This window comes from Lepidothrix coronata, unplaced genomic scaffold (genome assembly GCF_001604755.1).
Source record: "Lepidothrix coronata isolate B3197 unplaced genomic scaffold, Lepidothrix_coronata-1.0 Scaffold16, whole genome shotgun sequence".
Lineage (NCBI taxonomy): Eukaryota > Metazoa > Chordata > Aves > Passeriformes > Pipridae > Lepidothrix > Lepidothrix coronata.
The window spans coordinates 7,004,516-7,021,970 of NW_016690196.1; the positions used below are offsets into that span (position 1 = coordinate 7,004,516).

The 17,455-nt window shown below is 45.5% G+C and overlaps 1 protein-coding gene across 1 annotated transcript in view; it reads right to left on the reverse strand.

Moving 5' to 3' along the window:
* Positions 1 to 17,455, reverse strand: part of MDGA1 (MAM domain containing glycosylphosphatidylinositol anchor 1) — a 143,611-nt gene that overhangs the window by 63,559 nt on the left and 62,597 nt on the right. The window contains exons 7-8 of the mRNA XM_017806850.1: positions 17,031 to 17,360; positions 13,460 to 13,753 (exon numbers count right to left, since the gene is read on the reverse strand). Of these exons, the coding sequence (XP_017662339.1) occupies positions 13,460 to 13,753; positions 17,031 to 17,360 (624 nt within the window). The remainder of the gene's footprint in view (positions 1 to 13,459; positions 13,754 to 17,030; positions 17,361 to 17,455) is intronic.

Sequence of the window (17,455 nt, forward strand, 5' to 3'; positions counted from 1 at the left end):
AGAAGACACAAAATATGTAGCAGTAAATAACATACTAAAGAGACACAGACAGGACAACTTGGCTTGCTTCATGGAATGGGGTATGGGAACTCTATTCAATTTATCTTGGATAACCACAGAACTATAGAAAAGTTTGGGTTGATAGGGACCTTTAAAGGCCATATTGCAAAGGTTCTGGAAAGAAAACTGCCAAGGAAAGAATGAGTCGCTCTTTCAAGGAAAGAGACAGTAACCCCAAGAGGAGCCTCAGTTAATGTAATCCAGTAAACGTCAGCTTTCAGTTTAATTCTGTAGTCCAAAGATGTCCAAATCCTTGGATGACTAAGACAAAGCTTACTAAACGTATTGTGAGATGTGCATCACATCTGCATGGATGAGATAATTTTTGAAAATCTCTTTAATACGTATGACCATCCTGCCAGAATGATGTTGAAAAAAAACTGAGAAGAGGGCTATAAAAATGAATCAAGGGCTGGAAAACATGCCTTGTAGTGAATGGCTAAAGAGACTCTTTCCAGATTGCATACACGACAGGCTAAGAGATTACTTGTTCTGTTGTCTGAGACAACACAAGGAAGAGACTGCTAATAACAAATAGCTCGTTATGTGAGAAGACAAAAGCATAAACAGAGCTTGTAGTTGGAAACTGAAATGAGACAGGCCTAGATTAAATGATGACAACTGAACTATGAGAATAAAAAGACACTGGAACAACTTACTGAGCAACACACTAAATTCTCTGTCACTTTAGTGTGTGAGGAGATGCTGCACTGAAAATGTACAAATAACCCAAGTTTAGATGCACAAAGGTAAACTCACCACACTAGTGATAGGGACTACGTTGGCATATAACCAAGTCTCCTGTCTAGACAAACAGCACGAAACGGTCAGAAAGGGATTCAAAGAGCTTTTGCTTTCTCATACTGATCAGGAACATGGAGTCACAGCACTTTTGTATAAACAGACTGGAGAGCATAAGCTTCTCAAATGTTTAAAAAAACCCCAACAACCAACAAAACAACAAAACAAACCACAAAAAACCCCACGGAAAACCCCAGCTCTTTCCTCCTCTCTTTAAAATCCGTAGGTAGTTTCATTTGTATCTTTTCATTTATACATATGAGTTGGTTCCTAGAAAGTGAATCAGTATGATAACTTGCCCACTTCCATACATAAACTTGGACTTTTGCAAGTTCTCATTACAAGCAGCTGAAGGGGAAGAGAAAGATTTCCAAATCACAAAACATTTTGAGTTGCTCCATTTTCCTCTGACCCAGCCAACCGCCACCATCTTCTCATCCCTTTAGATCCATCATACTCTTTCCATGAAAACATCTTAGGTGGAGGGCTGCTCCTTTTCCCTCAAGCCTCAGTTCTCCATTTTACAGCACACCAGAATGTTGGCTAAAGGACCTGTATTATGCATAAGCTATGAACTGCTCAGAAAATCCCAGCAGACCTAGCACTATTAAACTCATCTATATTGCATTAAGTTATTAGCTACTGTATTCTAGCTTGTGATTAGGACAGTAGAGTATCTCTTTGCAATCAGCACTTTGTAAGGAAAATCCCTGTTCAGTGCAAATGCTACTATCATTCATTGTTCTCTTGACCTCAATCACAGTCACTGTTGGAAACCTCTATTAGTTTTGGCACTCCAACCAATTTCTCCAATGAAATGCTTGGCTGAATTGGTCCCAGAGTTGTATCATATTTGCAACAGATGAAATTTGCAGGACTTATTTCATCAGCTGTGAGAGCAGGTCACAACAGATAGAGAGTCTACAAACAGTCGGCTGGGATGGCCTTCAGTTGCCATTGTTTCTTTACCAGCAGGGATTTGCCCCAGATGCTTCTTTGTCACAGAAATGGAGTAATTTTCAGTCTTTTCTACATCCTATTCATCCCTCTGCAGCTTGGCAAATCAGGACAGAGAAGGACAATACCTACAGCTCCAGAGATACTGGAGCTGGAAAAGGCATGCCAAGGGAATGATGGCAGTACACAAACATTTTTCCTTCCACATCTTTCTGATCTAGGCCACCCATATAATTTGAGACCTCAGCCTCAATCCCAAACCGCCATTTTGGTCAAGCAGTAGGATTAGGGTTCAGAGAATCATGAAGGCTCCAGTTCCAGGGATACTGGGGCTGGAAAAGGTATGCTAAGTAGAGCACAGCACTGCACCAACATTGATCTCTCCATATCTTTCTTATCTGGGCCACTCATAGTACTGGGGACCTCAGCAGCCTCTGTCCGAAGCTGCAGTAAGGGTTAGGGTTCAGGGAAGCGGAATGCCTGTAGCTCCAGGGATACTGGGGCTGGGAAGTCTGTATCTCCAGGGACCAAAAAAAACAAACAAACCACAAACAACCCAAACCCCCAAAACAATCTCCACCGTTCTTGGATGCAGAAGGGTGCATTGGCACTGAGGACGAGGAAGAGTCTGAGGTACTTAATGCCTTTTACACTTCAGTCTTTAACAGAAAGACCAGTTATACTGAGTACCCTGAGCTGGAAGAAAGGGACAGAATAAATCCCCTGTAACCCAGGAGGAAGTACTTAGCTATCTGCTGTGCCACATAGACACAAGTCTATGGAGCCACACGGGATCCACCCAAGGGTATAATGAAGGGATTGAGAGCACCCATAGTCATTTTGCAGGTGACACCAAGTTGGGTGGGAGTGTCAGTCTCCTGGAGGGTAGGAAAGCCCTGCAGAGGGATCTTGGACAGGCTGGATCGATGGGCTGGGGTCAATTGTATGGGTTTCAACAAAGTGAAGTACTGGGTCCTGCACTTGGGTCACAACAACCCAATGTAGTGCTGCAGGCTTGGGGAAAGAGTGTCTGGAAAGCTGCCCAATTGAAAAGGACCTAGTGGTTGGTGCTGGTCAACAGCCATATGAACATGTGCCAGCAGTGTGCCCAGGTGGCCAAGGCCAATGGCTTGTATCAAAAATAGTGTGGCCAGCAGGACCAGGGCAGTGATTGTCCCCCTGTACTTGGTACTTGTGAGGCTGCAGCTCAAGTACTGTGTCCACTTTTGGGTCTCTCACTACAAGAAGGATAATGAGGTGTTAGAGTGTGTCCAGAGAAGGGCAACAAAGCTGGTGAAGGGTCTGGAACATAAGTCCTCCAAGGAGCGGCTTAGGAAGCTGGGGTTGTTCAGTCTGGAAAAAAGCAGGCTTAGGGGAGATCTTATTGCCCTACAATGATGGGAAAGGAGGTTGTAGTGAGATGGGGGTCAGTCTCTTCTCCAGGCATCTAGTGACAGGACAAGGTGAAATGGCCTCAAGTTGTGCCAGGGATGTTCAGGTTGGATATTAGGAAAAATTTCTTCACCTAAAGAGTGGTCAAGATTGGAACAGTCTAGCCAAAGAAACGGTGGAATCACTATCCCTGGAAGTGTTCAAAAATGAGTGGATATGGCGCTTTTTGATACGTCTTAGTGGTCTTGGTGGTATTAGGTCAAAGGTGATTTTGGAGGTCTTTTCCAACCTTAATGATTCTATGATTCTACGTGAACAGTCTCAGAAATCAGCTTGTCCCAGTCAACAGTAATGAAAAATTTCCACGGTTTCCTGTGACCACACATGACCCTAGAAACAAGGACTCCAAAAGCAAACAAAATGCAACAGGTCCACATGTAACTGAGAAATTTAAGCATGTCTTCAATTCCTGGGACCAATGACAGTTTTGCAGGTTCATCGCTGGGTTCATAAAAGAAAACCAACTGTTTTAACTCCAGTCTTGAAGGCCAATTAAATTTGAATCAGAAGCAACAGTTGGAAACACATGAAAAGACTTAGTGCACACATGTGCTTATTTGTGTTTTCAGTAGAGAGGCAAAGAAGAATGGAAATCGGGAACTATAGGAAGTGAAAGAGGGTGAGAGGGGTACATGTTGGAAATGTGATCTCTGCTGACTGAGAAAACAGTTTCCTGGCTTCAATGAAAAAACAGTTTCTTGCTCAGAAACTGGCCCAAGTGGAAAAACACAAACTAGTCACCGAGCAGCTGTTTCCCCACAGAGAGCTCCAAAAGGCACCTAAGACCTTGCTAAAACCTGAACGGTCAGCCCCCCCAGTACTGTGTCCCAGCACAGAACTGGCAACAGAAGACCCACTGGGATGTAGAGAAGCCTGACCACCTCTGAAATTTAATTCACAGTTTCCCTATAGGAGTGAATGCAATTAGTGCCGTTTCAGAGCTCAGGGTCAGGATGGTCATAGATAATTCAAAATACCCCCAGGATGCTCAGTTTCCTGCTAGGGCTTCTGTTCATATCAGGAGTGTCTCCAGGTCTTCCCTGCATGAGTTCACTCCTCAATAGTGGCATCACTATTCTGTGTGTTGCTTTAGTGTGCCTGCCACAGTCTTTCAGCTGGGCTGGAGGAAATAGTTCTGCTCTAGTGCCAGAGTCCATGGAGTAGGTGAGGAATAGCATGGGAGCCTGTTCCTGTACCTTCATAGGTGCTGCTTGACATGTTTTATGGAGCAAAAATCATGGAAGAAAAGCAAAGACACAGGCACAATGACATGGCAGCTGTGTTTGGGAAAGAGGCTGGGGAAAAGGGCCTCTGCTGACACAGGTCCTGGTGGCCTATGCTTCCCTTCAGGTGTGGGCAGCTGTTTTCACTTCCCTGTGCCTCAGGGCCTCATGCAGAGACTGAGAGTTATCATGAGAAAATGAATTGCGATTTTTGTCTGCTTGGTGTCTTCGTAGTTCCCCTAGAAAGTTCTGGTCTGTGATATCTCTCTCCCCACAACTGGGCACCCAACATGCTCATGTTCCAGTCACCATGAGGTAGAATTTTATTGGGACAGAGCATTCCCTCCTTTCCTGTCCCCTCCAGCCTTGAAACATGAGTGCTGACAGCAGTTTTCTAATTTTACTCAATTTACCACCTCCTTTGCCCCATGTCTCCTGATACCATTGTGTCCTTGTGTTGGCTAGGACAGTGTTAATTTTCCTCCTAGTAGCTGGTACAGTGCTATGTTTTGGATTTAGGATGAGATTAATGTTGATAATGCACTGATGTTTTAGTTCTTGCTAAGTAGTGGTTTAACTCAAGGATTTTTCATTGTCTCATGCTCTGCCAGTGAGCAGGAGCACAAGAAGTCCTAAGGGAGCACGGCCAGGACAGCTGACCCAAACTAATGTAAGAAATATTCTGTATAACAGAATGACATGTCCAGTATATAAACTGGGGGAAGATGGCTGGGAGGCACCAATCACTGACTGGGGTCCCAGTGGATGGGCTGGATATTGGTCAGCAGGTGGTGAGCAATTGTACTGTGCATCACTTGTTTTTCTGAAGTTTTTCTCCTCTTTCTCTCTCTCTCTCTCTCTCTCTCCCCCCTTTTCATTACTATTATTATTATAATGCTGTGTTTCAGTCACTAAATTGTACTTACCTCAACCCATGAGTTTTACTTTTTTATTTTTCTGATTCTCTTCCCCATCCCTAATGGATTCCCCATAAATTCAGATCCCAGTCCTATTCATCACCCTTGACAAGAGAATATCCCACCAGTCCACACTCCAGGATCCACAATGCTTTCTCTTCCTTGGCCAAGTTCCCATGTCCCCTGGACCTGTTCTGGTGCTGCACAGACCAAGAGAGAAAGCTTAGCAACAGCTGCTGTGCCAGACTCACTATCTCTGACCTGCTTACTGGAGGTAAGCATGCAGCAGAAGTACTCACAGTGTATGTTAGAGAGGAACCTGTGTTACACCCCTGTGCAAACAGAAGCAGAGCTAGGACAACCTCTCCCTCAAGCCAGGTTGCCTTGATGCAATCTGGGTACCACCAGCTGTGTCACACTTTGAAGGTCTTTCATACAGGTGGTTTTACCTATGGGCTAAACCCACAACAACAACAGGACTCAAAACCAAAGCAGTTTCTCCTGAATCCCGAGACAGGAAGCACTGGCAAAGTGCCTGACAGTCCTTTGGCAGCAGTATCCTCCTGTGACTTAAAGACAAGGACATGCTCGGGTGAGACCTGAACATGCACAACCTTTCAGGATGCCCAGTGCAAAGCAGTTGAGAGGATTCTGGAGTTGTTTTTTATCCCAACAAGTTGATATATAACTAGGTCCTACAGGGCAAATAGGTGCCACAGCAGGAAAAATTTAAAAGGGATGTCTGAATTAGAACAGTATGAGATGTGGTGTTCAGCCCTGAAAGGGCCACAGAAGGTGAGCAAACATCCACAAAGTGATGACCAAGATTGTCTGCCATCCACTGTTTCTATACAACCCTTGTCTCCCCTTTCCTGGCAAAACTGTATAGCTTGGATGTGTCTTGATAAAATTAAGTTGCTCTTCCTGGACAGTCTGGCTGAAAAACAGAATAATGGGATTATGGAATGTGTATTTGTTTCTCCCAACAATATCTGAGAAATGGATTAACTGATTTAAACCAGTCCTTTTCTGAACAAACAAATTCATGTCTCTAGGCAAGGAGCTCTCACACAAGTTTTTAGAGATGAACAATGAGCTGCACAGAGGCTGAATGGCAGTGCAAGGCAGGCTGCAATCTCACAGAGCATACCTAGGTCCCCTCTTCAAGGCAGGCTCCCACCTTCCTGCTGCACATAACTGGGTATTTTCCTCCCTTCTTTACCATGTTTTACCCAGGGCACAGCAAAGAGGCCTCATGGTAATTTGCGTCTGATGGATGTTGCCACAGACTTGACATGCCAGCTTTGCAAAATCTGCTCCCCAGCCTCTGAATTCCCCCTGCCATCTGGGCATTTTGCTTTATGTCTCAAGTCTCAGATCTCCTGGCCACCACAGCGTGCAGATATGCTCTGTCAGACCAATTTCAATCAAAGAGGTAAATCAGAAAAGCTCTCAGGGCACAAGGGAGACTTCCCAAGAAACCTCAGTGAGTGGCAGCACATGGGAACCTTGTCCACAAGGCAGCAAGCAGAGAAGAGACCCAGATTCTGCAGAGCAAGACCCAACTGCTACACACTGAGGGCAAAAATTCAGACCAGCCAACATTCATACAACTCCTTTACCCTGTCAAAGGCATTTTTATTTCTTTAAAGCTGCATACAGCAAACGTTACCAAAAAAACCCCAGCACTGGGAGTCCTGGGGCTTTGCTCTATGAACATAAAAGTGGTTCCAAAGAAGAAGGCTTTAGCTAGGCATCCTTAGCCTGCTGAACTATGTACCCCTTAATGCCACAAGGCTGGCAGAAGGGTAGGACCAATGAGTCCTATACAGTAATATTTGGTACAATCCCATCTTAAGACCCAATCCAAGTGCTGTCACAGCCTCCATCTGTCAGGCCATGGGACCTGGTAATTGTTAAGACAAATCTGAGGCCGGCTGTAAGTCTCTGTGGCTGTTATTGTGCTCTAAACTGTGGCCATTTGGGTTTACAGCCACAATGGAGTAAAACCGATTCCTCCCTTCAGCCTGTCCTGAGACTGACAACTCTAATTAGTTGTTAGCAGCCCAGGCATGGGAAGCGGAGTGAGCAATCCTAATCGCCCAGGACAGGGCTACGTGCACAAACACAAACTCTAAGCAGCTTAATCCCAAACACAATACTGCAAGCAAAAAGTGTGTTGACAATCAGGAACACAACTCCCTGCTCTTAACAGTGGGAGCAGGGCGGTGCTGTGTATTGATAGAAACACTGAAATAACATGTATACTTTTAGCTTAGTCACACAAACCTCTATGCAACAAATCTGAGGATAAATAGGGAGGATTTCCACTGAAGTGGAACCTAACTGCCAGGCCAGGCTTCATTCAGACTGGTGGTTCAAGGTCATGTCCAGGGCTATGATTTATTTTATTCTTTTTACTAATGAAGGTCTCCAGGTTTGCAAACACTGAACTTCCAGAAGACACAGTTCTCCCATGACTTTGAATACAGACACCCAGAGCATCGGTTCATTCTTAAACCTCCCGTGTTCTAAAATGAACCAGAACATGACAGAGCCCTAGTTGGTAAGAGAGCCCAAGGTTTCCCTCTCTTGGAAGCAAGACCTGTACCAGGTAGAACAGCAATACTGAAGCATAAATGGAAGGGCAGGAAAGCTCCAGCTATTACAAGGGTAGAAAAATCATCATCTGCCCCCAATTTAGCTCCTCAGAACTCAGCTTGGAAAAGGGTATCAGGATGGACATCACTGATGAAATTAATAAAAGAAATTAAAACAGTCACTATTAATAAATACAATCAGAAATTAAACCAGCTAGGTCTAAAATTCTTAGCAGATGGCTTCATACTCCAGCTCACATGGTCACGCAGCAAGACAGATAAGCCAGCTCAGTCACACATAGGGGTCAGCTCTGGCCCCTGACAGTCTCATTTCTCTTAGACTCCCTTCATAGGCAGGGAGAGCTGCAGGGAGCTCTAAGGAGCCAAAAGCTCAGTCTTAGCCACTCTGCAAAAACATCTTCATGCCCAAGACATGTCTCAAGAGCACTTTTAACAGAGCAGTTAATATCCAAGCTTTTGGAGGAGGGGGCAGGGCATCCACAAAAGAGCACTGACATTGAGCTATGGCTTCAACAGTTGATCGAAACAGTTTAATGCATTTCTATTTCCAGTTGCATGGATCCAGCAATGCTTCTTACTTATTTACAGTATCACCCCTTCCCCTCCTCCCTGCTCTTCTGTTTGCTACATAGATAACAGGGGAAATTGATGCTGACTATTGCCTGTCTGATGTACAGCACTGCCAATGGGTTCAGCAGGATTTTAAAGAGGAATGAGTCAACAGTATGTGACCGGGAATAACATTTACCAGCGTGTGAGCTTGAATAGGAAAACACATCTGTGCTCACCTGAACATTAGTTAAAGTGACAACGGCAACAGATGACCCAGCAGGACGTGTTCTGGCAGTCTTCCAGGTCAGGGAAGAACCAGACCTGCTAGTCACCAGCCCTATGGCAATGCCTATGTCTAGGACTATAAACAGCTCCTGAAGTCCTGTTAGCCATGGTAACCATCCCTCCAAAGTGAATGTCAGTCTTCTTTCCTGGTTACACCTAATATTCACTACGTTTTGAAGATAAAGCACAGTAACCCACCTACTGCTTAATGGGGCAAAACTTTACCTACGGGCTATAAGGATAATCCTTTGGAGATCAATCCCAGATGATCATGGTCTATTACTTTAGATCCAGCACAGGTAAAATTCACGGGCCATGTTATTCCAGGGAAAGACACAGTCAGGTTAATTCCTTTTCTAGTCATTCCTCCTGCCAATATCTCACCTGTTTTGTGACCCCAAGACAAGAAACAGAGCCAACTTTCAGACTCGATGACCCAAAGCAAAGTCAACCCTATATAAATATCCCCTCTTCTTTCTTCTCTTTTTTTGCTGGGCGCTCAAAGACACTAAAACTTCTGCTAAAGTCAAAAACGGCACCAGCGAAAGTCTGCTTATCTCCTCTTCAGAATTTGATTCACTAATTAACAACTGTCAACAGAGGAGACAGGTGCTCTTCTACCAGGCTTTGGTGGTTATCCAAAGAAGGAGAACACATTCAAGTGATCAAGCAAGGGCCTGAGACAGCAAGTAGTGAGTGTTGTTAAGGAGGATAAACCCATCTGCAGGAAAATACTGGAATGGATGTATCAAGGATCAGGTGGGATGAGGAGTGCAGGGTTGAGCTGGACTTGGACTAAGCTGTCCAGCAGTTTACGACATGCTGTTGAGGATTGATAAAGCATCAGAGCTGACACAATTTCATTCAAGTAGCATAGTGTATTAGGATTGCACCACACTGTTTTATGAGGTTCTAACAGAGCAAATGTCATATTCACCGTGATATGACAGTCATTTCAAAGGCCAGTTCTAGCAACAGCTAGAGTTTACAGTCACTACTAACCTTCACAATTCATGGAAATACTGTTTTGACCAGTCTTTTAGGATACGTGGTTAATACACTTTTTTCAATTTGTTGCTACGTGCATTCTAAATTCATATCTAGGTAGCATCCTTTTCACTGATCCACACATGCACACTGTCTGTCTTTCCTCCTTTCATACATATTGGCTCAAATGACACTATTGTATTGCAAACCCCAGACTGCTGCACATTTTCAAGCCCAGTGTGTGTTTTACAGCCTTACACTATCTCCCCTGTACAGGGTGACCCAGCCCTGATTTTAAACTCACCTCTACAGAAGATTGATTTTTCTGCTGGGATTTTTTTGAGTGAGTACCTCGTTCTGAAAAAAACCCTTGACAACAGCATCAGTGATAGCACTGATTTTGTTAACAGTACTCTGGCATTCCGTTAATGTTTTTATCACAACGCTTCAAAGTGCTGTGTTTATTATGTCCCACAAATCTTTGATAATGGGTCACTTTTATTCCTGTTTTGAAGATACAGGAAAAGATGACAAGATGTTGCCACTCCAAGTGGTAGATTCCCCGGAGTTCTGACAAGCCCAGCCTCTCACTCTAACCAGTATATAACATTTCTTCATCCTAAACACAGACCTATAAGGCTGCAAGGACTTTCATGAACTTATTAATCTTTCAAAGCTCTACAGTTCAGACCAAGAAGTCCAGGGAAGACACCATCCATCCTGTCAGAGAGCTGATGATAGACAATTACAGCTCATAAGATAAAAGAAGAGCAACTTTTTCTGCTTTCAAAATACAAAAAATAATAAAAAGTCCAAACACCTTTTTTGACAGCTGACTTGTTCTTTTTGTCTTCTTATTTTCTTTCTACTATTGAAGTGCAGTTGGCAAAGCCTATTTCTAGGCTATTTTGTTACAATACAGCACTATATGCATGAGGGTGAGGGGAGAAAACCAAGAAAAAAGGGAAACACAGAAACAGGTTCTGACATCTAATCAGATCTGCTGTATTGATTTTGCAACTTTAGCTTTGGAGCAAATCAGAGAAACAGCCACATTATCATCCAGAATTCGCTCTTCCCTCGAGTGAGCTAGTTCAAAAGGAGCTCACACTGACACATAAACAGGCACTCCTGCATGCACACACACGCACATGCAGATGCACACGCCCATGTGGATGCACACCCCACCGAAGCGGCTCTCCAATGGGATGTGTGGGCTGGGGGAGGTGAGAGAAGCGCTCATCACAGAGGCTGCAGGAGCCACACGATTCCCATTTCCAACAAGATGAGAATTCCAGAGCAAGCCACCGGACTAATGAGCTACCCACACTGGAAAGCTGTGTTTCAATTAACCATAGAAGCCCCTGCTGCGGCATTCATGTCCTTCCAGCAGCATGAACATGGAGGAGAGGGATAAACAGGGACTGTGTTGTTTCTGGGTCTGGTTTTTGGGGGTGGGGAAGGAAAGGAGAATTCTGTAAAACGGTTGAGGGCAATTGTTGTCCTACTTTCTTGGTTTGCAGTTTCTTATTCATACTAATGGAAAGAGTAATTGACAGTCCTGAAACCAAAGCTGCCTGCTTAGGCACAGAACAGGCAGTACCACCGTAAGGTCCTTCCACAATTTCCGGGCAGGAGGAGACAGTTCAGGTGTACAAACACTCAGGATGCACCCAGCTTCAACTAAGGGTAAATGGAAATAATGGAGAAGGGAAGAGGGCTGTTTGGGTGGGCTGTTGCATGGACCCTGACAGCATTACTTCAGCAGGATCACAATAAAGCATTGTTTGGCCATGGGAAGAGCTATAGGAAGAGTATGTTGAGTTACTCTTTACATGGTTCATCACATCTTTGCCTTCTTGAGGGTCACATCAAAGGCTCTGCCCCAGAACTGCTTGTTGCTTGTACCTACAACCTTTCTGGTATGGGGAATCATGTCCTCCCCCTGCAGCCCAAGATTCAGGGCTGTGATACCCCTCCAGACCACCTAGGAAGCCTGAATTCATCCCAAGCTTGGCACTGCTGCTCCCTCTGCAGGGGCAATGAGGGTCAAGCGAGGACCACACAGCTTTCAAAAAGCAACACCAAACTAGGGACACTAGCAGGTCTGATGGTTCTTTGCTCCCAAGTGAAATTTTGCTGCACCTCTCATCAGTTTTTGAGGTGACCAAGGGTCACCCTCCCTGTCATGTCTGGCCAAACCCCATATGTCTGGCCCAGGATGCCTTCCAGAAAAGCTCAAACCAAGATACACATTTTCACCCTGATTAAGGGAAGCTTCTCCACACATATTTACCTGCATGGAAATCTTCACACATTTCCCTGTCTCATCCTGTAATCTAATTCCTGCCATGCTCCTGAATAGAGAGAGATAATTTTAAAAGGGGATCTTTGAATACTCAAAGTGCCTGCAGGATTTCACACACCTCCATTACTGCTGTGTTCCCAGCAGCTCACATCTGTGAGCAGTTTGTCTGGTTGGTTTCAGCCAGGTTGTCTGCTCAGGTCTCACTTCTCTTATTCCTGGGGAGAGAGCCTGAAAGAAGTGTGGCAGCATGTCTAATGAGTGCTGCTGTGCTGTGTGTGGAGGCTCATCAGTCACAGCCCAGAGGCAGCATGCCCAGGTGCAAATTAACCTGCTCCCTGCCCATCCCACACCTGTCAGATCTGTGCCGCTCAGAGTACTCTGCAAGAGTTCAACAATCACACCATTCTGATGGGATGAGAGCTGCAGGAAGAGCCAGTCCTACAGTCACTGCTCCTTCCAGACCAAGGCATTTTACCCAGCTGCTTTCCCCATCTGATTCAAAGTCTTGTAAGAGAGAGAGCACACACTCCCACATGTCACAAAACACCTCAACAGCATGGGAGCTGAGCAGGCACTCACTTCTCTGGAGGGAGAAACCACTGCAGGGAAAGGACAGAGATGTCATAATGCAGACACAGGCAGCATCCCTCCTTCTTTGTTCACCTTTGTACACAGTTATTGCCTCCAGGTGGGGCTGGGAGCACCGCCCATAGGTAAAATCACTCAATATACCGCATACTAAGGATCAGTTTTCTGTTACTCACCACCTTGTTGAGTGAAAACCATTTGGGATATGCAGTCCCTGTTAGGTCTGCCTAGCACTGCTTTTCAGGCAAAATGATTCAGGCACATCCATAAAAGATAGCGGAGGTAACTAAGTTGAAAAAAAAGGTTGTGGGGTGGAAATGGTCTAATTAACATTCATTTGCACCTTTTGAATGTTTGCTTTTACAAACTTCATAACATACCCTGAAGGTATTTACACACATGTAATGCATATGAACGCACACCTGGTGAAGCTGCTGTTCTGCACTCATCCTCTGACACGGAAATAGAAAGCATTTTATACGAACATGTACAACACCTCTCCCTTCCATTTGCAACATGTTGGCCATATGGTACCCTGCCCTTATTCTTGTGTAGCCAGACCAATTAAATATAAACTGTTCAAAGGTCCCCAGACAAAAGAGATGTGTCTGCTCAGCCCAGGAAGAAAGGTCAACCCTGCTTAGCCTCCAGGCTTTTGTGTACAAAGGCATTCAGTCAGGCACTTCAGTACTGAATGGTTATACTCACACTGCACGTTGAGCTGCACCAGGGCTTCCCGTGGTCTGATGTTAAAGCCATTGTACCTGGCTGTCTGACACTTATAGGTCCCACTCATTTCTCGGCTCACACTCTCCAGATGCAGCTTCCCATCATATGTCTCCATTGTCATTGTCCCTGAAGGCATGGGGGTTTCCTTATCTACGCGGGACCAGATGATGGGTGGCTTGGGCTTCCCACGAACCTCGCACTGCAGCTCTGCCCTGGAGCCTTCCCGGACAGTGATGGTGGACTGACCCTTAGGGACACTGATCGTTGGTGGCACTAAAAGAAAGACAAGAAGGGAATAATTTTACAGTGGGTTTTCAGCACGTAAGGAACATTCTTGAGATGCCTGTGTTTCAGTCAACGCCTTGAACTTCAAAAGTTTCCACTTGACACACTGCAACCCCTCTACAAGCACACTGTCCTGTGCGAATTATCCTACAGGGTCTGGAGCTGCAGGGTAACAAGAAGATCCCAGCTTCTCCAACATTGTATCCCAATATCAATGGCAAGTGCCACTTGTATTGGGCAGACTCCACGCTCCCATCCCTCTGTCTGCAAAATGCTATCCAGCAGCAGGGATAGCATCGAGGAACCCAAAGGTAAAGCCTCTTCCATCCATTTCTCAATTTCTCATCAGTGTATTTCTCAAGAAAAGTCTTTTTGTCAAGAAATAAACATTGTATCTCCTGAGGTATCTAGCGCCCTTATCCAGGTCAGACCAAAATCAAGATTTAAAGAATTAGTGCTTGTAGATTGCATCTCTAGGAGGTCCACAATCCTTCTCTGTTTCTAAACTACAGCAAGGAGTCAGCCCTGTTAGGTGTCTGCTTATTTTACATTGGTGAACACACTGTGAATCTCCACACCAATGAACCTCTGGATCATTTGAGTGAGAGACAAGTCCCAGCAAAGATCACTCCTGGCATCCCTTCCAGGTTGGGAAGAGCTCGCCCAGCAGAATTGCTGCCGAGCCACGGCTAGAGTTGGAGGCACAGTAACACTCAAAGAAATACCCAGTTATCAACTGACAAACAAAACTTTGTTGATAAACAAAGCTCAAAAGAAACCCAATGACTACAGCTAAAGGGTGCAGAGTTGTCAGTGGGAAGAGGTTTGCTTTTCACATCCCTAACACCACCAAGAACCCAGGAAGGGGATGTTTGTGCTAAAATCCACGTAATATTGACAACTTATTTGTGTTAGGCTTTAGAGTTAACAGTTCAGCTGAGGTAAATATGGCCACAATCATTCTCTGAAAGCTACCTTTTCAGCCCTTCCTGCTGACAATTGGCAACACTTGGATTGACACTTCTATAACTGCAAGGGCTATGTACTTTGTTTCCATTTAAATCAAGATGTAGGACTACAGAAGCTATAACAAACTGGTCTGACCAATATTAGCTGAATTCAGTTCCAGCAAAGGAGAATGTGCTATGATAATTGTACATGTTACAGCCTGGAGCTCTCTATGAACAAATTTAGGATGGATCCAGCCTAATCTTCCTCTGCAGTGACCTCCCTATGCAACAGGGAGGCCACATTTTCAATTTGCAGGTCTCCTCTGGGCGGGGGAATCTCATCACGCCCTGTCCCGCACAGTGCAAAGGTACGACAGCACTTTCAGTGCCAATGCTGTCGGCAGCTACTCACCTGGTGAGCAGCAATTTTCTCCACAGGACAAGTTGTAAATTACATTTGAAGATATTTTTTTTTTTAATTAGAGCTATCTCCTTGGAGCTGCTCAGTGGAGGCAGCCACCTTGACGAGCTCAGGCTTTGCTCAGTGGGGAAACATGGAGCCGCTGCTGCTGCCCTCCTGCTCCAAACCTGTGGTCTTGCGAAAACCTGGGGTTTTATATGGGAATCACATGTTGGAGGTGGCTCATTGCTGTTCATGGGGATGCTGCATGTTGGACAGCCTTGGGTGCTGCATGGAGGGCTGCTCCAGCAGGGATGGCTGTTTTCATTCCCTAGGACACATAGTGGTCCTGCTGGCCCAGGCTGCCAAAGAGAGGCTTCAAAATACCGCAGGCTGCCCTCCCACCCTTCTTCACTGGCAGCATCCACACAAGCATATGGGACTCACCCTCTTCCGAACGGGCATGGGGCAACCTGCCGCTGTAGATACCACCTTTAAGGCAACAACTGGCTGGTGCTTAGACCAACATCTGCACTGACCAACACTGCCCAGCCTCTCAGTGGGATCATCCAAGGTCTCCCAGCCCTTTACAGCCTCCTACCCTTGCAGTCTTAAACACAACTGCACTCTGCCATCTAGTGATCTTGGGCAAAAAGGATTGCTCCTGGAGGTAGCAACCACACAAGGTCAGGAGAGACAGTTTTGCACTAGGATTGGGGAGTTCCTCCGATTTTGTTCCCTGTGGGTATAACAACGCTGATGTCAGCTGGCATGGAGTGGGTCCTACCTTCCACAGCTGCCCACAGAATAGAAGCACCATTCCTCACTTTTTAGTGGGTCCAAGGCATGGGCAGGACTCATTCTCCAAGCTGCTAATGAGCACTGGATGCAATCCCATGGGGAACAGCCTGGCCCCAGTATTTCTGATGGGAGACAAGGGCTTCCCAAAGCATCAAAAACAGTTACAGCACTTTTTGTTGGGGAGCTGAAATCAGAAGCATCCAGAATCAAGACTGGGATCAGCCTGGCCTATGGGTCCAGCACAACCAGAGACTGAGAAGAAACTTTCTGTGAAGGCTGACGTCAAAATCTGTGGGCAGCTGTCTCCCCTGAGGAGTCCTCATCAGATTACTAATGCAGTGCTGCTTTGTGCTATACCTTCTCGGTCCTGGAAAGGCAGCACAATGACATGGATATAATGGAGAGCACAGCTGGACCCACCGCTTCCCAAGATACAGAAAAACAGCCCTATCAGTCCCCAAAGTGACTGACAACCATGTACTTATTGGTCCGGTCCTCACCAAGCGATGGGGTGAAGCTTTGACCCTGATTTTAAGGGGGTAGGCATTTATAACACTGACTCCTACAGAGAGTGCCCAAGACAGACTGCATTTGCAATTCAGTAGTAAACATTAAAACATTAAAAATCTTCATCTATGGCAGATGACACCAATATCCTGGACACAGCTTTGAAAAAAGGTATATTCCTCATAAGCGATGCCAAAGAGAGGAAACAGCAGCTTTCTTTCTCTTTTACTCCCTTCTAAACAAAGAGACACTTGAAATTTGGTGAAATACCACCTCTTCTTCCTTCCTTCACAATGTAGAGGTTTCTTTGAACAATCACACTCTAAACCTGTCTCTGTAGCTTTGACTGGAGTGTACTTTGGACTTTTCACAGGGAGAAAACATAAAGGAAGATCTGCTTGCTGCATAACACATCTGACAGAGAAGCTGTAACTTTGTCCATCTCCAATCTCAGCCAAGTGCTTGCCTGAGAATGTGAGACTTTTCCCCACTGGGATTCAAGACACTCATGTGAGGTCCTTCAAAAAAGCCAGAGGCATGGGGGCGGGGGGGAGCTGGTGATGTCAAACACTCCTCTGAGGTCCCCATCTGCCACAGAGAGGCTCACCTGTCTCTGAGGAGATGTTCACCTCCACACTGAGGTCAGGAATGGGTGCTCCCTGGAAGGTAGCCACACATAGGTAGGTACCATAGTCACTGAATCGCAGGTCAATAATCTCCAAGCTGCAGGTCACAGGTGGGAGCTCGGGGTCATTCCGGGTGATGAGCAACCGGTCTGAGAACCTGGCTGGTTTCCCATTCTTGTACCAGGAATAGACAACCTTCTCCTGAGGAACAGCATCTACATGGCATGAGAGTTTCAAGTCCTGCCCTAACTGGATAGTCTCGCTCTCTTTGATCACATCAGGAGTGATTTGGAATGTGGCATTCTTCATGGCTGAGATAAACAGAAGTGAAAAACTGGTTAGGGAGAGTAAAGTGTCTTGCATGGGACAGGAAAGCAGTTCTTTGCTCCTCAGGAAGGCAAAATCT